This window comes from Meles meles, chromosome 1, assembly GCF_922984935.1.
Source record: "Meles meles chromosome 1, mMelMel3.1 paternal haplotype, whole genome shotgun sequence".
Classification (NCBI taxonomy): domain Eukaryota; kingdom Metazoa; phylum Chordata; class Mammalia; order Carnivora; family Mustelidae; genus Meles; species Meles meles.
In genome coordinates, this window is record NC_060066.1 from 26,841,053 (window position 1) to 26,861,519 (window position 20,467).

Consider the following 20,467-nt stretch of genomic DNA (forward strand, 5'->3'; position numbering starts at 1 on the left):
AAAAAAATCTGTAGTTATGAAGGTGGTTTACTAGATGAAAAACACCTCAACTGGACTTTTTTCAAATATTATGCTGAGTCGGACATTCAGTATTTATTACATAGACAAAAGCTAAAAAAATTTCTTTGGGATACATTAACGTGAATAATGTGTCACTTTAGTTCAATATTCCAGTTATTTTCATCATTTTTCTAAACCGTTACTCTGATGAATCCTAAGTCCTTGCTATAAATATCTTTCTTTTCATTTCCAGCAAAGTTTTGTGGTGACCCTGGTATACCTGCCCAAGGGAAAAGAGAAGGCAAAAGCTTTATATATCAGTCAGAGGTTTCATTTAGCTGCAATTCTCCTTTCATATTAGTGGGATCAAGCACCAGAATATGTCAAGCAGATGGCACTTGGAGTGGTTCATCACCTCACTGCATAGGTAATGTTAATTAAAGGATGATTGTTCTCAGTAATTTTGTAATTACTAGATACTAGTAATGCATTATTAGTATGTATGTATTAGTTATTTTCTCTGTCCTACAAACTATAGTTGGTTAAATATGAAAAAACAAATGTAAAATATGGAAGCAATTAGAGGACGCTGAAAATGAATACTATTAAAACATATGATGTTGTATTTAGCATTTAAAACTTCCCAGAGGAACACTCAAAATAACTTTCTTTGTCTATCAATAGATTGAAAAACAAAAAAGCTCTTAGATTAATAGCATTAAGTACTAACATTTGTATATATTCGTATGATTAATGAATCATAGTCAAATGATATTAAACTTGCTCCAAAAATTCATAAAAAAGATACATTGATGAGGCACCTGGGTGGCTCAGTCAGCTACGCATCCAACTCTCCATCCCAACTCAGGTCTGAGCTCAAGGTCCTGAGTGCAAGCCCTGTACTAGGCTCCATGCTTGGCATGGAGAGCACTAAAAAAAAAAAAAAAAAAAAAAAAAAGAGGGGCGCCTGGGTGGCTCAGTGGGTTAAGCCGCTGCCTTCGGCTCAGGTCATGATCTCAGGGTCCTGGGATCGAGTCCCGCATTGGGCTCTCTGCTCAGCAGGGAGCCTGCTTCCCTCTCTCTCTATCTACTTGTGATCTCTTTCTGTCAAATAAATGAATAAAATCTTTAAAAAAAAAAGATACATTGATTTCAAAATGGCTCTAAGCACATTTCTATAGTCTTAAATTAATTGCCATGTTTGGTAAACCAACCAAATAATCTGCCATCAAACTAGTCAACTCAGACACTACTAGTTTTACCATTTTTATACCTGAATCTCCTACAGGTATCCATGACAAATGCAAATAACTAAATCCTGTTTCTGGAAAAACTCTTACTTCTTGAGGGGAATATTATCCTACCTGAGATTATAGTTTAGCAAAGTGCTTGAGCAAACGTTTTATATATGTTTATATATATATATATATCCCTTCATTTTTCCTTGACTTTTTTATCCACAGAGTAAGTTGGATATCAGTTATACCTTTATATTAGAAGGGTTCAGATTTCAAGAATTGCATAATTTGTGTATATTACAGGACACCTGAATAAGATTAGCAGGCTTCTGTCCATGGGAAGATGCTATTAGATTTATACTCTTTATTATTACCTAGTCCTTTTCATTAAGCCCCAGATCACTCAAAATTGTTTTTATGTGAGAAATATACATTTAAATATCATTACAAATTTTAAAGGAATATTATGTTTATAATCTTCATTTTTAGAACCCACCCGTACCTCATGTGAAAATCCAGGAGTCCCAAGGCATGGATCTCAGAACAATACGTTTGGTTTTCAAGTGAGTACTTTAAAAAATATTTCTACTCAGTATAAAACTAGATCAAAAGGCTTCTTTGATTCATGTGCATATAATTGTGTTGGCAGAAACAGAAAACATGCTTATATCTGTATTCATAACTGTATAAAAAAGGGTAAAAGGCAACAAAAGCTTGGAAGTAAAAGGAAATTAGGAGAAGAAAAATATGGTTTAAGAGAAGAGCCTAACTGATCATAACAATAAAACAAAAGAAAAATTGAAGACAGCTGTGAGCATAGGAAAATCCATAAGTAATAGCTAGTACATAAGAGAGGGCTAAGTAAGAAGAAATGAGGGGCTGAATGGATAAATTCTAAAGGTGGATGTGAGAGAGTGAGGAAAAGTAATGATGAAAGAGGTTATTTTGCAAATGTATAAAAATATGGTTATTCAACAAAGCAATCAGACTAAAATATGTTTATTTTATAATGTGTGTATAATACTAAAGTATTTTTAAACATTTCCACGGACATGGGAAATTTCTGAGAAAATAATTTATCCACAATTGCTGGATTGTTACATTGGAATTCTTCAGCATGCCCAGTCGTGTGTGGCTGACTTTCTTATTTTCTCTTTTTCTAATTTAGATTTTATGTAGAGATTCAAGTTTTTCATTACAGGGACCTTAGGGGAACCAAAGTGCATACTGACTCCATGAGGAAATAGCCAATATACTCATTACCCAATTGCCTTGTGTTGCAGACTTTTCTAAATAGTACTATTTTGTGTGAAATTCAGTGGGAACCTGAAAAACATCCATTTCTAAAGGATGTATTCATCAAAGGTGCCATATTTTTGTTGCTAAAAATAGTTTCCACTTATCTACAGTTCAGGCACAGTATGAACATTGATTTGATAGCATTTCCAATTCTTCCGGTTTGCCTCAGGGCTGACTACAGAATACAAAAGCATAAAAAAAGGTGTCTCAGTCTCCATTATATTGGTGTTTTCAGAAAACTTTAGATTCATATCTTTATAAAATGTTTTATCAATTGATCTAAATCCTGAAAATGGACAACTCATTAAAGAGAATTAGTCGTCATCATATAGATGAAGAAACGGGAACAGAACGTGCCTTGGCTTTGATGACCAAGCAATCAGTGACAGTATCCTGAGAGAACACAGAATTGTGATGTTAGTGTTTGTGCACTAACTCAGGTGATTTTCAGAAGAGTGTGAGCCCTTTCTAATACATACCCTTTGAAATAATGATAATAGAAATGAGTAAGAATGAATTTAGTACAGTCATCCAATGAAATGAATAGAATCATTTATTCTGCATTATAAGAATTCTATCATAACCATTGAAAAATGTTATCCCAAAGTTAATCTAACCCTAAAAGTATATTATTTGACAATAAACATGCATTGGGTCATCATATTCTACTCAGATAAATATGAATAGAGTAGAATTTTAAATATGATAAACTTTACATAATTATATTAGTCTTTTTTAAAAGGGCAAATGATATACTGAGTATGTTAAATTAAGGACTTCCACTTTCTTACATGCATATGATTGGTTTGTGTGTTTATATGTATATATATACTAAATATATTTACTAAAACTATATGGAGCCAATGGAAATTTTTAAAAGTTTATATAATCCTAACTGATATTAATGTACTGGTACATTCCAAATAGAATTCTGGAAAAACCATTTTTATTGGTTGAGAAAAACTTTTGCTTACAAGTTAAGAGAAGCTATTTGAGATAGCTTAAGCCTAAAAGCATTACAAGCCATGTGCCGTTTTGTCAAAGACCCCAAGGAAAGGGATCTAGGAAAGACCTATCAAGCCCAGGATCTGGCAACTGGACAATAGGACTCAGCCTTTTCCACTACTCTATGTTTGCCTACTTTGTTTTTTCTTTTGGAAATTGGCTATATGACAAAAGTTGCATTTTTCTATTTATCTTTCAGCCACATACAGAAAATAATTAATTGTCTCAATCTCAGTTCCAGATTTCTAGAAAGAGAATCAGAATGTCTCAACTTTTGTACCTACATCTGATTTGATCAGGTGGACAACAGTGGCTTAAATAAAATTATAGCTCTTAAGAAGTTGACTTCTGAGAGGGACAAGAGAAAGGGGAAGGTTATGAATTACACAAGCACTCAAATCATTTTCTTGATTTTTTCTTTAATATGTTTATTCACTCTTTTTCTATACAGATTTATATCATAGATTTTTAGATATAGATATTATTACCTGTTGCTAGAGATGACAAAAACTCTCATTTTGAAAAAAGTACTCAATGTAATTTCTGTTATATACAAAATATTGTAAGCTGAAATAACTTTTGGCTAAAGATAGATTGGTAGTGAAGGAAGTAGCTGTCAAAATGATTGATCCAACATCTAGATTAATTATGGAGTAAATGCCAGACACACGTATTTCATTGACTGCTGTATCATTCTTTAAATTGAGCTGTGATTTTGGAGGACACATCATTAGGAGTTAGGACATGTTACATTAAAGTTATTATAGTTATGAAATGTTTTTAATCTGACTCTAGATCTATAACGCCAAGATATTGAACAGTAAGATTTTTAGTGCTACCAAAATAAAGATGGTGATAATATATGATTTTCAGATTATAATCTCAATTAGTACATAAGTACATTGAATGGGACAAAAATGCCACATAGTGATTTTTTGTTTTTAAATGATGACCATGACATGAATTTTAAAACATAAATCAAGTGTTCTTAATTAAAATATGATAATTTTTTAATACAAACTCATAGGATATCTTAAAATTTAATTTTTGTAAGCCAGGAACCTCAGGGCTGATATTGATGCTCAGTGAAATTTCCTTGCATCTTATCTTAAGCGTATGTTTTCTCCCTTCATTTTTATGATCCTGCCTTTCTATATCATTTTATTAATAAAAATCCATATATGCCTTTTATTAGAAGCTACTTCATTTTTTCTTGGGTAAAATGTTTAGTGTAAACACATAGTAAAAAATACAAATAAAACATAGTTGTTAAAATACACTACAGAGGAAGTATATAAATTGGGAATTCTTAGTTTTATATATACATAAAATATATGTATGTTACATAAATATATATTAAACAAATATATTTTATATGTGATGGTAAAATTCAGACAGATATATACAATGATGAAAATCTTAGGAAAGCAAAAGTCATTTGCTATGAAATATCATGAAAGAGAAAGATCTTACTTAGAATATTCTAAATTCATACAAAATGTCTATTATGCCTTGATTAACTCTCTAAACTTCATGGCTTAGGAATTGAGATATAACATTTAAAATAAAGAAATAAAAAAATAAGTAGTTTAAAAAGATAAATTATATTTACTAAATAGACATGTCTTATAATTTTATAATGCTTTTGCACAAAACACACTACTTGGGTCCAACTTAAAGTGATTTTTATTCAAATACTGGCTGCAATTAAAACAAAATAGAGATGTCAAAATAATAATGTAAAAATAATATTCAATATTTTTGCATTGTATATAATTAGTTATATAAACAAAGAACTTTTATTGGTAATTATTGGTGGGAGAATTGTACATGAATTATTTTCCACAAATTTTTTGAATTAGATAAAGGAAAATTATTTGTTTCTACAAATAATCAAATTATATTATGCATGTTAGAAGCTAATTTAGAATCAGAAGGACCTCTTATCACAAGTTGGAAAGGATGAACAGCTATATATAAAACATAATATTAAGTGGTCATATAACTGAAAAAGTTATAACTGAAAAAGTATTTATTAATGCACAGATATTTGGAGAAAATTTTGGTAATTGATTGAACTATAATAAACCCTGAACAAAAAATTAATCAATTATTAAGTTTGTTAATTTCTACATATATTAGATATTTAGTATAAGTATTTGTGACTCTGACAAAAAATAGTACATAGTTATTTTTGAACTTGAAAAAATAGATAAAAAACATTTAAATAGATTTTACTTCTCTGGCATCTGATTAATATCTAAAGCAGTATTTATGATGACTGCGGAAAAGTTTACAGAAATAAATAAGGAGAAAAAGTCTTACAAGTGAAAAAAAAAAAAGGCTATGTAATCCAACATATTTCTTATATCTTACTAACATCAAGTCTTAATGAAATAGCCCAAATGTACCCTTCAAAGAATAAAGTGATTTAGCTTCCTATGTAAAATATGGTTGGGATATCACTCTTCTTTAAGAAACTACAGACATGTACCAATGTGGATATTCCTGGGAAGTCACTCTCCCTGGGCTCTGTCCAGGTGGTGTACAGGGAATAAGGCTCTGCCCCATGAGGTACAGTCCATTTCCCGACAGAGATGAAGCCAGGACTTGAATCTGTGCCTGCATATTCCTACAGCTTCTCAGAATCCTCTGGACTATGACTAAGGACACAAACCATACAGGAAACAGCTCTCTAGAGCACCCTCTATCTGGATGTAGGTTGATTGGAAAGAAAAACCTTTCATTGGCTGCCGTACTCCTGGATTAAGCTCTTGCCGACCTTGTTTCTCAGTGATTGCTCAGGATTGCAAATAAATTGATTTGAGGAGAGAAGAGGAGCCTCACCTAACACTGGCAGTTAACTCTTCTCATTTGGGTCCTTTATTTGGCAGAGAGAGTTGGTAAAATGAATGATAAATGCTGTCTTATAAGATATGCCTGGAAGTTTGGAAGCTTGGGCACATTTGACCTCTTTTTCAAACTACCCTTTGGTAATTTGGGGATCAAGTTCAATGTTCTGTAGGACAGGTGACCACTGAAATATGAGGAATACAGACAGCACTGAATATGGGCCTGTCTATGAAAACAGTCTGGTCCTTTGACCCACAAACCCAAAGATTCCAAAATGCCTATGAGGAGAAAACTTGTCTTAAGGAAATTAAAATACTATCTGGCCTTTTCTACTGTTCTCAAGTAAACTGGGTTTTCTAATTACATAAGAAAGAAAGAAAGAAAGAAAGAAAGAAAGAAAGAAAGAAAGAAAGAAAGAAAGAGAAAGAAAGAAAAAGGGAGGGAGGAAGGAAGGAAGAAAGAAACTATAGACATGTTAAACCTTTTTAAGTAATCAAATGATTTTGTCATTTGTCACTAAATTATTCATCCTCATTCCTTCGGTAGATCTAGGATTTTCAAGAGTTCTTTGTGCACATGGGTGAGTAACATAGTCCCTAGTCTAGAGAAACTAATCTCTGGTATGTGGGTGATTTCATAGGATAAATGATAACATTGGCAACTTTGAAAGTTGCTAAGGGAGCACATAAAAGAAAGTTCTCCCAATCTGTTGCTGTAGGGAAGCCTTTCTAGAAATGTCTAAGATAAATCTTTTAGGGTAAGATCTAGGGAAAAAAAAAAAAGTAGGGAAAGACATTCTATGCAGGGTAAACAGCATGAAAATATGCATGCATAAGGGCGTTACAAAAATTCAGTAATATATGAGCACAATTTGAGTAAAAGTAAATGGTCAGTGATGAAGCAAGAGAGATGGCCCATGGTCAGGTTATAGGGGCTTTTATCTGTCAAGTTAACATAATGTAATTTTATCATAGTAAAGATTTTAAGAAGGAGAATGCTAAGGTCATACTTCCATGTTGATCACTCTGACTTTATTTGACAGACAGAGATCACAAGTAGGCAGAGAGAGGGAAGGAAGCAGGCTTCCCTACCAAGCAGAGAGCCCGACACGGAGCTGGATCCCAGGACCCTGAGATCATGACCTGAGCCGAAGGCAGAGGCTCAACCCACTGAGCCACTCAGGCTCCCCTTCTTTTTTTTTTTTTTTAAAGATTTTAAGATTTTATTTATTTTGATCACTCTGACTTTATATGGAAAATAAATTTAATGTATTCAACACTGGAATAATGGAAACAAGTTAGAGGGTTATCATAATTATAATTATGATTATTATAATTATGACAGTAGTTCTCAAAATGTCGTTGCTGACCAAGCAGCAGCAGTATGATTTAAGAACTTGTTGGAAATAGCGTCCCCTAGATCTACCTGGTCAAAAACTTTCAAGGGAAGCTCATCTATCTGTGTTCTGGTAAGTCCTCCTGATTATGGTATCTGCTAAAATTTGAGAACCAAACCTGTAGAAAAGATATTGAGGACTAAAACAGGACATATAAGTGGAGAGACAGAGGGGAACAGTTTAAGATTTAGGAAGTAAGGGGCACCTGGGTGGCTCAGTGGGTTAAAGCCTCTGCCTTCAGCTCAGGTCATGATCTCAGGGTCCTGGGATCGAGTCCCGCATCGGGCTCTCTGCTTGTCAGGGAGCCTGCTTCCTCCTCCTCTCTCTATGCCTGTCTCTCTGCCTACTTGTGATCTTTGTCTGTCAAATAAATAAAATCTAAAAAAAAGGATTTAGGAAGTAAAATGATCAGTATCTGGTGGTACATGAACGTGTGGAGATTTATGGGTAGAAGATGGCAACTATTAACTGAGGTCTACGGTAAAGTAGGATTGCTGGATTGGTAGAGATAATGGTTTTTATAAAACCGGTTTGACTGAAGAACGGAACTGCCAAGTTTACATGATCAGTCATGTAATCTAGTCGCTGTGAGAAAGCCAGAATATATAACGCCATATTGCATAACTTCCGAGTGTGTGAACTGTGTGCCCTGGAGCACAATTTGAAGGATTTCGTTTATGTTGAATACGGGGTGAACAGTGCTCCTGGAGTTGAACGGTGTAGTGGCCCTGGACAAAACAGGTTACCAAGGGTCTAAGAGATCTCCTCAAAGCTATCATGAGGGTGTCTTGGAAGACACAATGTAAAATAACTGGAAGAATAAAGGTTGCTATCAGAGAGTAACAGTTGGAATGGAGAGTCTGTGGTATAGCATAGCTCTCGGTAATAATGAGAATATGAGAAATGGTAGCATTTAGCTACTCTCAAGGTCCAAATGGAATCTTGGGTCCAATTCTGTCACTTTAAGCTTAGTCTCATACTGTTTATGGGAGGTGGGAGTAGAAACTAATTGAGAAGGAAGGAAACAGGGTATTTGTGAAATGTGCTAAGAGGATTACTGATCATTCTCAGACTCCAATTGCTGGGGAAGACTGAGATGGAAGACACTAAATATTCCTCACCTTGTCCTCCAGCAGTAATCATTTAATAAACCCTGATGATTTCTTCTTGTAGTCGTAGTTTGAGTAAGCAACATCCTTCCCAAGTCTACTGCCACAGGTTAATTCAGCTTTTATTCATTCAAATTTAATATGGTAGTGCTGGCTTCATGATTATAATTACTGCTGGTCATTCTTTTTGTTTAGTAGTTTCTTTATGCAGTGGCTAATTTAATTTTCAACACAAATTTTACTTTCTCTGAGAGCTTTAGTAACTTTATGTTTTCATTAAAAAACGATTTCAAATGCCAGAGCCTGCCATTTGAGACCCTTCAGAAACTGTTCCTACATTTATCTTTGACTTAATAATTAAAGTTGGAATTTATTTAAAACCTATGTGCCATCCCTGAACTGGGCAGATTATATGTCCTGTTTCATTTAATGCTTAAGACAAATCTCAAGACAAGAAATATTATCATCTTTATTTACAGATTAAGTCTCCAAGAGGGGGTATAACTTATTCAAGCAAGATCAGTGTCAGAGTTAAAGCCACATACACATTACTCTGGGGTCTACTTTCTTTTTGTTGTTGTAGCTCACTGCTTCCCACTTTATCTTCCCCCAAATCCCTAAAGTCCCAGCTCACTGTGTGAACTCTTCATGCCAACCAATCAAATGTACTTTTCTCTAAACTATATGACACGTATTTTAACCTTCATACATTTTCTCACCATGTCCTTATCTTTTCTACTTTTATATCAGTTCTTCTCAAACTTTATTATTCATTTAACAAGCCCTGGAGGGCTTGTTAAAACACAGACTGCTGGTCCCCATTCAGAGTTTCTGATTCAGTGGGTCTGGCATAAGTTCCCAAAACATGCATTTCTAAAAAAGTTCCTAATGATGCTGAGGTTACCGGTCTGGGGACCTCACTTTGAAAACCATGTTCTGTGCATTTATCAAAATTCACATCCTTAGAAGCTTAGCTCAAATTGCATGTCTTCCAGCATATATTTGTTACAATCACAACCTTTGCATCTAAATGCCTTTGATTCTAATCTCACACTACATTCACTGTCTTCTATATTCATTTGCCTCTTATGTTGTTATCTTTTTTCTCTGTCTTCATCATCTTTATTTATTTATCTTTATTTAACAATCTACCTGTCTGTCTTGTGCTTAGATGAACTCATTGGGCTTTTGGTATCTCCCATATTTTCTTCAAATTGATGTGGAAAAGGCACCTATGCATGCATTGAACACTCAAATATTTGATGGTGGTATATATACAAAGAGATGTTTTTTCTTCAGTCTTGATGTCCTCCCAATTTTATTTTAAATCAGTTTTAAATATATTTTCCTTCTAGCTTCTATCATGAAGAATTTCTTTTGAAAGCATTTTCTCATTCAAGGTTTTTTTTCTATTTGTTGCCATATTTGAAGCTGCATTGGTGTGTTTCTCTGTAATTTGGTATAGGTAGGAAGTGTCGTGCAGTTCCACTGCAAAAAAGGACACCTTCTCCAAGGGTCTACAACACGCACTTGCCTTCCTGACCTCACGTGGAGTGGAATTCAGCCTGAGTGCGTACGTAAGTATCGTGGCTAAGAAATTATACTTACCTCAGATAGGAACTTATATGCATTTTTTTCTTACAAGTGGGAAGTAAATCTCTATCTACACAAAGATGTTTTACATGGATTTTTTTAGATTATGATTAAATATAATTTATGTATATAAGTTTATAGCTATATCATGACCTCAGTGTCCATTAAGGAGCATTCTTTCTAAAGAAGTCAGAAGGGACAAAGCACAATTTTGGTTTTTTTGCAAGCTTCCTATAATTGTGTTCAATTTGGTCATCTGATAATTTTAGATGTTATTAGTTCATCAATTCAGAGATTTGAACCTATAAATCGAAGGTATGCTGAAATATGGAAGACTCCAATTTCGTACTTCTTAAGCCTTTATTACTTGTGAGACTCTCTGAGATTCTGAGGAAAGATAGAAACATCCATGAAAGGAAATACACATGAATAGGTTGACCAAAAATTTAAATACTACTTCAGTATTTCCCAGAGCTTCTAAATATGCACTGACCCTAAGCTGAGAGCCTGGCCGTAGGATTAAAGAACAAAGCCCAAGGTCATGAAGCTGTCTTTTCTGGCTTAGTTAGAAGTAAATTTCAGCTGGTGAATTACTTCCCTCTTTCCCTCCCACTTTCTCCTTTTTATCTTCTTTCCTATCTTTTAAAATCCTGAGCATCTTGGGGAAGAACAATAAAGAATAAGCAGGAGTAGAAATACTCATCAGGATTTGCTTGAAGTCTAAACAAGTCCTGTGAATTTACTCTAGCCATGTTCAGAACCACTGGAATGATCACAGGAGCCCCCTGTGGACATGCAGCTTACTGAAAAGCAACAGAACATTCCACTGAGAAGTCATTCACATGCCTGGTTGGCTGATATTTAAATATGGCGAAATTCCTTAAAAGCCAATTCAATAGCGTGCCTACTTTAGAACCTTTGTGACATGTAACTAGATATTTCATAGTAAACCAAAGTTCTTTGATGACTCTATAAAGGATATGATGATTTTAAAAGAGTTATTACTGAAAGCATCTCAGAACTTCTACTATGTGCATAATATAAGGATTAACTTGATTCTACGTGTGCATAATGTGAGGATTAATTAAACTTCCCCTTCCTCCCCCCCACCCCCGCCAAAAGGATGTAGTAGAGGCAGACTATTTGTATTTATACTTAGCATATTTCCTCCATAGGGTTAAATGTCATTAATGGAATTATGTTAAGCATAAAACATAACACAATATTTATCACATAATATTTAAAAAAACTTAGCTCTTATTTATACCTCTGTAGAAGTATAATCTCCACTGGGAAACAAATGGAAATTTTTTTCCAAGCACATTTTTATACAGAATAATCTTTTCAGAGACAAACTTTTAAGTACCCATATTCATGAACAAAAAATGATCAGAAATGCTTTCTGATTTAGGGAGAAAATTCCTTGCAGCATCTGTCTCTGATAATGGGATGGTATTTATATATAAGACAAAACAGTGAAACTGGGGTCAGGCCAAGAAGTGGCATAAGTATGAGTAAAATGGAATAGAGGTAGCAAATCAAGAATGGAAGGCAGCTTGAAGAAAAGGAGCCAGAAGTTAAGAGAATGAAAAGATACTGATACTTATGAACCCAAAACATGGCCAGAAAATTCTACATGTAAAAAATTATTAAATTATACTTTCTACATTAACAAGTATTAATGTCAGAGTGATATACTGAATGAATATATTTAAATATATATTTACAAATATATTTATATATAAATTATTTATATATTTATATATAAATGTATATTTAAATATATTTAAAATACATTTTTAAAATTTAAAATAAATATGAAATAAAAAATAATAAAATAATATTTCATAAACTGGTGTAGAAAATCTGAGCTTGCAAGGTATCTAACTATAGGACTTCTTAGATCCTTTAAAATGTTAATAATTATTGAGACTGGGGGTGTCTGTGTGGCTCAATGGGTTAAAGCCTCTGCCTTCGGCTCGGGTCATGGATCCTAGGGTCCTGGGATCGAGCCCCGCATGGGGCTCTCTGCTCAGCAGGGAGCCTGCTTCCTCCTCTCTCTCTGCCTGCTTCTCTGCCTACTTGTGATCTCTATCTGTCAAATAAATAAATAAAATCTTTAAGAAAAATAATTATTGAGACTCTCTAGAATAATAATATAGTATACACTTACAAGCTTAATTATCCCCGGTAGGTCTCCCCTATTTAGCTTCCCTTTTAACATCTACCATATTCTACAGGTGACTGCTTAGAACATGTTATCCTATGAAATTCATATGTATATTGACAATGATACATTTTCCTTGATTAATTAGAATAACTATGCAAAGGTATATTTATATAAAGTCATAAACATGCCTCTAATATATATCGTGACTCTCATCTCAAAATTTTCTTAACATGTCTATAAAAAATGAATGCTTTTCTTTTTTCTTAATATAGCCCACAGCTGTAAACAACCAGAAACTCCTGCTCATGCAAATGTTGTAGGAATGGACCTTCCGTCTCATGGCTATACGCTCATTTATACCTGCCAGCCTGGCTTCTTCCTAGCAGGTGGAACAGAACATAGAGTGTGTAGATCTGATAACACCTGGACTGGAAAAGTTCCTGTTTGTGAAGGTAAGTTTTCATTATAGAAGCTTCTAACAGAAGCTATTCTACTAGTTCAGCCTCCCTAAGATGCAAGAGACAAAAACTCAACTCAGATTAGGTTAGCCAACTCCAAGGGCAGGCACTTCTTCATTCAGAAGCACAGAGCCATTATTGAGATCTTGTTATAAATTCTTTTCAATGTTCTGTTTTTTTCTTCTTTATTTCTTCTTCTAGTTACTTTGTCATGGAGGTGTATTAGTTTTCTGGGCCGTTGGAACAAAGCACCACAAGCTGGATAACTTAAAAAAGCAGAAATGTATGGGCCAGAAGCCCAAAATCGAGATGTTAATAGATCCATGCACCCTCTGAAGTCTCTAGGGAAAAACCATGCTTTGTCTCTTCCTAACGTTTGGCAGCTTCTGGCTATCCTTGGCATTCCTTGGCTCATAGCTGCTCCATACCAATTTCTACTTCCATCTTCATGTGGCTCCCTTTCCTGTTTATCTCTATACGTCCTCTCCCCTTCTTATAAAAATACCAGTCACTAGATTTCAAGGTTATTTCATCCGAGGAACCCTAATTAATTATATCTTCAAAGATCCTATTTCCACAAAAGGTCATATTTGAGATTCTCAGAGAACCTGAATTTTAAGGTCCATTATTCAACCTACCACAGTAGGGAAAATTTCTCCCAGCATACCTTTTGGTTTAGAAGAGTTTTTGCCAAAACTTCTTGGTCAGGAAAACACTATTGAAGTCTGATTGTCAGGTTTAAATGGAGCCCACCTCCCAATCTGTTAGTCAACCAGGGTGGTATAGTGAAGTGTCTACTTCTCTTGCTGCTTTATCAGGACAATCCCCCTCTGGATAAGATGCAGTGAGTTTACTAGAGAAAAAGGACTTATGTGTTCACAGCCGGGAATAAAAGAAGTTTTTCTAGAATTCTTGATAAAGTCATCAATAAATTCCTTTTCCTTTTTCTTTTCTTTTCTTTTCTTTCTTTCTTTTTTTTTTCTTTCCAGCCCTTTTAATTCCAGTTCTCTCGCAGCGCTCACAAATGTTAATGACCTTCTTTTTGAAACGTGTTCTCTTTCTTCTCTTAGCAAGAACACTACTTGGTTTATTTTAAATTTTTCATGAGATTGAAAGATTAAAAGTCCACTTAAATCCAACAGAATTTCAATAACTTTTTTATCTATCCACTTTGCTGTTTATCATCACTACTATAGAAGGTTAACTCAACATTATCTCTAGATGGGGACTACTGTAGGAGCTTCCTAACTTCTCTGCCTGTATCAATATCCCTTTCTTTCCAAATTGTTCTCTGTCTTAGAATGAGAGTGCTGTTTATCCAAATTATTTCCCTTAAAACCTTTGAAAGACATAATATAGTTCTTCAGAAAAAGATCTGCCTTTATACAGTCTACAAGCACTGAATGTCATAGCTCCCATAACTTTGCAGTCATATCTAGCAACCCACATGATTTCCCTGCTTTGAATTACCTTTGGTTTGGCTTAAAACCTTAGTTTTAACTCTTTAGTTTTGATTTTTTTCCAATTTCTTATAACACCATGGACCACCTTAGCAAATTTTTATTTTGACCTACCAAATTATTTCTGCCTTCGTGCAAAAGGAACATACCCTGAGCCTTCAGCAACCATGCAGCAATCAACTGTTTACATGTTGGTTTACATGGTTTACATGTTCTTTAAAACAAGAAAGAGAATCCTGAAATGATAAGGCAGTGCTAATCTTTCCCTTGTCCCACTGGACTATAATGGAGTGATTATTGAAGTCATTAGCTGTACAGTGGACGTGTTGAATAGGCACTGAGATGTTAGGATGAATTGGACATTTTGGAGAAAACTATGTGACATGTCAGAGGTTAAAATTGATAATGCATTACTGTGTGTGTTATTAATTAACTTTTATAAACTTTTACTTTTTTTTTCCCATAGCTGGTTCCAAAATACTGGTGAAAGATCCAAGACCTGCACTAGGAACACCCAGCCCAAAGCTAAGTGGTTAGTGATTTCAGTTATTTTCTAGAAGTCATGATTTCTATGAAGTGATCAACCATTTTATTGACAAAATAAACATTATTTAGAAAAATATGTATTCAGTATGGGAAAACCATGAATTTAACTATTTGGAATTTGAAAATTTTTATTTTAAGATGTTGAATTTCAAGAAATGTAATTCTGAGACATGTTAATATTCCAAAAATAATGCTTATAGTTCTCTCTATAAAATATCCCCAGGAGTATCTGAAATTGACTGTACTATATTGGCAATGCTTTATTTAAAACATTTAAACAAAAAATGAGATGCTTGAAATACAGATTTTTAAAAAGAGAACAAAAATACACTTGATATGAGAGTAAAAGTTCTGCAATTTTAGTTAGAGTTTGCTGATTTAAAGACCAAAATTTTAAATTTAGTCATTAAAAACATGGGCTGTTCAGTCCTACAGCCTTAATGTAATTGCCGTGTTACACACCCACTACACTATGACTTTGGAAAGTTATTTTATATATCTGAGCCTCCATGTCTTTATCTATGAAAATAAACAGGGATTAGACTATTATAAATGAATTTTATGAAAATGAAATATGAAGTACTTAGCCCATAGTAAGACCTCAATATGTATGAGCTCCTTTTTTTAGTATTAGTCCATATTTTATTTATATGATATAAATTAAAAGCTATAGGGATGCCTGGGTGGCTCAGCTGGTTAAGCTGCTGCCTTCGGCTCAGGTCATGAAACCAGGGTCCTGGGATCGAGTCCCTCATCAGGCTCCTTGCTCGGCAGGGAGCCTGCTTCTCTCGTTGCCTCTGCCTGCTACTCTGCCTGCTGGTGTGTACTCTCTCTCTGACAAATAAATAAATAAAATCTTTAAGTTAAAAGCTACAGATAAAGATTTAGCATTTAATCTGTACCTTGAAGACAGATTTGGTCTCATTATTTTAAACCAAAAGCAGTGTTAGTTCCTAATTTTAGTTTTGTTTAGAAGTTCTCAAGGTACATGCTGTAAAACTGGCATACCCACAAAAGAAAAATTAGTCTGAAACACTGATTTATTCAACACGCAGTAGAAATAGACTGAATGCCACGAGGGCAGGCAATCAAAGACTATGTCAACATAAGAAAGTTTAGCACTGAAAACCACAGTGGTCTATCAATGCAGAATTTTCCAAAGGAGATGGTTTATCTAGTAGCAGATAGGTGTTTAAATACTAACTCCAGCATATCAAATGTAAAACATGACTTTCCTGGGTGAAACCTGACCTATGGTCACCAATAAATAGGCAGACAAAAAGAAATAAAAAAGAATATGGAAGAACAACACAATTATATATATATTATGTATATATATATATTTATTTCTATATCAAATAATTATAGAATATATATTTTATTCAAAGGCACATGTGACAGGTATAACAACTGATCGTATATTAAGTAATAAATAAAAATGCATAAATTCCAAAGCAAAGTTAGTCTTCAGATCTGTTATCTCACCATGATGTAAGTAAAAATCAATAAAAAAGGTAAATTTTTTAAAAAAAATCTGAATACTTGGAAATTAAAAACAATCAGTACTTATGAATAATTCATAAATTAAAGAAGGAATTAAAGAAAAATATAATACTAGAGCTTAGCTATATTGAAAATCTAAATATCAAAAGTTGGGTACTGTATCAAAAGCAAAGTTATTAGGGGAATTTATACTTTTAAAATCTTACATTAGAAAAGTAGAAAGCCTCAGATTTAGTGAATTAAGTAGTCCTGTTAAGAAGATATATACTACAGTATAACAGAATAACCAAAAGAAAGCAGAAAGTCAATGTAATAATAAAAACGAAAAAACAACCCCCCTCAAGGATGCAATAGAAGAATCTCAACAAAGCCAAAGGTTGTTCTTTGGAAAAATGAAAAAGTAGAATATTTCTGCCAAGACTGATAAAAAATAGAACAAAATTTAAATAATATAGCAAAAGGAAATATGAACATAACCACATAGAGAGTAAATTAAATGAATTATAATTATATTTGTGGAAAACTATCAATAATAGTCAAGTTTTTAAAAAAATGGACAAATTACTAGAAAAGAATATTTTACCAGAACAACAACAAAAAACTTGAATGACCCTATAACAGATAAATTAGGAGTTTAAAAGTATTTCTACAGAGAAAAACCAGGTCCTTATGGATCAACCAATGATTTCTGCCAAATTATAGAGGAATAGACCAGATTATCTCATTTTATTAAAAAAAAGGTCTCTTCCAGGGACCTGGGTGTCTCAGTAGGTTAAGCCTCTGCCTTCAGCTCTGGTCATGGTTTCAGGGTCCTGGAACTAAACCCTACATCGGGCTCTCTGCTCATCAGGGAGCCTGCTTCTCCACTCTCTCTGCCTGCCTCTCTGCCTACTTGTGATCTCTCTCTCTGTCAAATAAATAAATAAAATCTTAAAAAAAAAATCTCTTCTAGTCAAGATACCCACATCAAAGAGAGTGGGATGATCTATGAGGGGTGCCTGAGTGGTATATGAGGGGTGCCTAGGTGGCATAGTAGGTTAAATGTATGACTGTTGGTTTGCAGCTCAGGTTGTGATCTCAGAGTCATGATCTCAAGGTCATTATCTCGGGGTCATAAGATGGAGCCCCACGTGGGTCTCCATGCTCAGCAGGAGTCTGCTTAAGAGTCTCTCTCCCTCTGCCCTTTCCCCAGAGCCCCCACTCATGCACCCTTTCTCCCTCACTCTAAAAAAAAAAAAAAAGAAAAAAAAATCATTCTATGAATCCAATATAATTCTAATAACTCAGAAAGACATTATACAAAAGGGAAAATTTCAAGTCTGTTTGTTTGACTCAGGATGTATAGATGAAAATATCCTACATAAAATCTTAGCAAATCAAATCCAAAATCATAGTATAACAGAAAAACCAAAAGCTGACACGTCAGAACCAAATTGGATTCATGATAGATATGCAGGGATATTTTTATATTAAATAATCCTTTAAAATAATCTGTGACATTAAGAAATTAAAATGCAAATAGTTTTGATCAGCGCAATACCTACACAGAAAATACTTGATAAAACACAACACCTATTTATAACTTTAAAAGACTTAACAAATTAGAAAGGAAAGGAATTTCTTTAACCTCAGTAAAAAAGATTTATAAAACTTCAGAGTAAATGCTACTTTCAATGGGAAAACATTAGAAACATTTAATTTAAAATCACGAGTCACTGTGATTAGAATACTCCAAAATAATAAGAATGAAATTTGGCGATTGTATCAGAGTCAGGAGCATGGTATACTACATTTGAAGCAATACTGTGCAACCTGTGAAGTAAAGTTTAAAATCAGACATCTTGAAAAGAAGGATCATGACATTTTAGACTTCACTGATACCCACATCAAAGAGAGTGGGATGACATTTTAGAATTTACAAAGAACTGCCAGACTCACATTCATATTTAAATACCAAAATAGACCTAACAATAGAAAGAAGTATGATCATTCCCATTGTACATGGGAATGGAAATGACCAGATGGTGTCTGCTTTACCCAACCTGAGTTGCATTTCTTACAAGGTAGAGGGCAGTAGTGGGGTGTTTGAGCCCATAGGTATAGAGAGGCTCATCACAGACAATTCTGCGCGTTCACCCAAACTTTGCATTCAGCCACGTCATATTGGTAGGACTGTGAAATCTGCTACTGTGGTAATGTTTACATCGTAGAAATAAGCAAATGCTGAACATCAGCTTTTTGTTTGTTTTGTTTTGTTTGTTTTTCAGGAGACCCAGTTGTTAAACATTTCCTACCACATTAGTGATTAAACCAGATGTTATGTGCTTGGCAGTGGCCACTACCTGGTTCTTTCCATTGTTCTTTTCTCCTGCTGTCAAGGTTCTCTTTTACCTCCTTCAACCAACACTAATTCCCCTAAGGACTATGGATAAGATCAGCAGATGTAATAGGTTTTCTTTAAAGGTTCAGAGATAGCAAAGAGTAATCACAGTTCAGTCCAGGTGGAAATAAACAATCAGACAGAAAACAGCACTTACTTACTGTCTACTATTTGCAAGGCATTGCCATTAGAATATCTTTCTCTCTTGCTCCTGCTTTTCCTTGCACGACTGAGAACCTATTACCTCCAAATTCTAGGTCTTTTTAGTGCAGGGCAATATAGCTTGTCTCTCTCCTGCAAACTTGTTTTAGGTACACTTTTCTTTCACTAAAACCTTTTACATGCTTACCAGATTGAGGGCTTTTTACTCACTCACTGTATCAAAGTTTCAGGAAGACTCCTCCGGACATACATGGAGTAACATTCCCCTGTAGCATACATAGCTATGAAGTTGGAGGTTTGGGGAGGGAGTGCCACAGCGGCAGAGTCACAGAACCAGGCTACGGACCATTCATTTTACTAACTACATGTCTGCTAAATATATATTTTATTAGCAATTATGTAGTAAGCTCTAAGATCCACAGTTTTCCTATTTTATCTGAATAATAGCAGCAGCAGCAGTAGTAGTCCTAATAGTAGCAGCTAACACTTAGCTAAACACTTCACTTTCCTTATCATTTACTCTTTTGCAACAACTGTAAGTTCACCTCATTTTAATCACAAGGAAATTCAAGTTCAGAGAGTTAAGTAATCTATGCAAAACCACACAGTTTATAAATTGCAGAGAAAGGACTTTATTTTTTATTTATTTTTTAAAAAGATTTTGTTTATTTATTTGACAGAAGGAGGAAGAGCACAAGTAGGCAGAGAGAGGTGGGGAAGCAGGCTCCCCACTGAGCAGGGAGCCCAATGCAGGACTCGATTCCAGGACCCTGGGATCGTGACCTGAGCTGAAGGCAGTTGCCCAACCAATTGAGCCACCCAGGCACCCGAGTACAGACTTTAATACAAGGATCCTAACTCCAGGGCTTGCAGCTCTAACCCTTTAGCTGTATTGCTTTTGAATTACCATAGAACAAAATGTGTAGAAATATTCAGTAAAAACTCAACTCTTCAGCATATCTTGTGTTTCATGTATATTTTTGTTTGTTTTGTTTTGTTTTGTTTTCAGGAGTTTTGCTCTTTTAGTTTACTGAGCAGAACTCAGGGAATGTAACCCCAGTCTCTATGATCTGGCGATGAGAAGTGTGATGTGGGTAGCGAAGACCAGGTGACAAATTGTCAATACCTTGTTAGGAAAAAAAGGCTTTCCCCTATTCTGTCATTTACTCATTTGCACAAATAGGCATAGCTCCCTAGAATCGCTGCTTTTTGGAGGTGTGCCTTTATTGTGATGTGTATGATTAATGGAAGCTTCTCTTAAGTTTTTTCAGGATCTGAGTAGACTTTGCCATCCT

General features: G+C 34.4%; 1 protein-coding gene and 1 non-coding gene across 3 annotated transcripts in view; both read left to right on the forward strand.

Annotated features, from left to right (window-relative positions):
- The window catches only part of CSMD3 (CUB and Sushi multiple domains 3), a 1,273,428-nt gene that overhangs the window by 1,239,939 nt on the left and 13,022 nt on the right, over window positions 1-20,467 (forward strand). For both annotated transcript variants that reach the window (XM_046025880.1, XM_046025873.1), the window contains 5 exons: window positions 254-427; window positions 1,728-1,801; window positions 10,366-10,477; window positions 12,936-13,115; window positions 15,048-15,113. In XM_046025880.1, the coding sequence (XP_045881836.1) occupies window positions 254-427; window positions 1,728-1,801; window positions 10,366-10,477; window positions 12,936-13,115; window positions 15,048-15,113 (606 nt within the window). The remainder of the gene's footprint in view (window positions 1-253; window positions 428-1,727; window positions 1,802-10,365; window positions 10,478-12,935; window positions 13,116-15,047; window positions 15,114-20,467) is intronic.
- On the forward strand, window positions 6,036-6,235 carry LOC123928521. The gene has a single exon (XR_006815740.1). It is a non-coding gene; the product is annotated as a small nucleolar RNA SNORA73 family (small nucleolar RNA).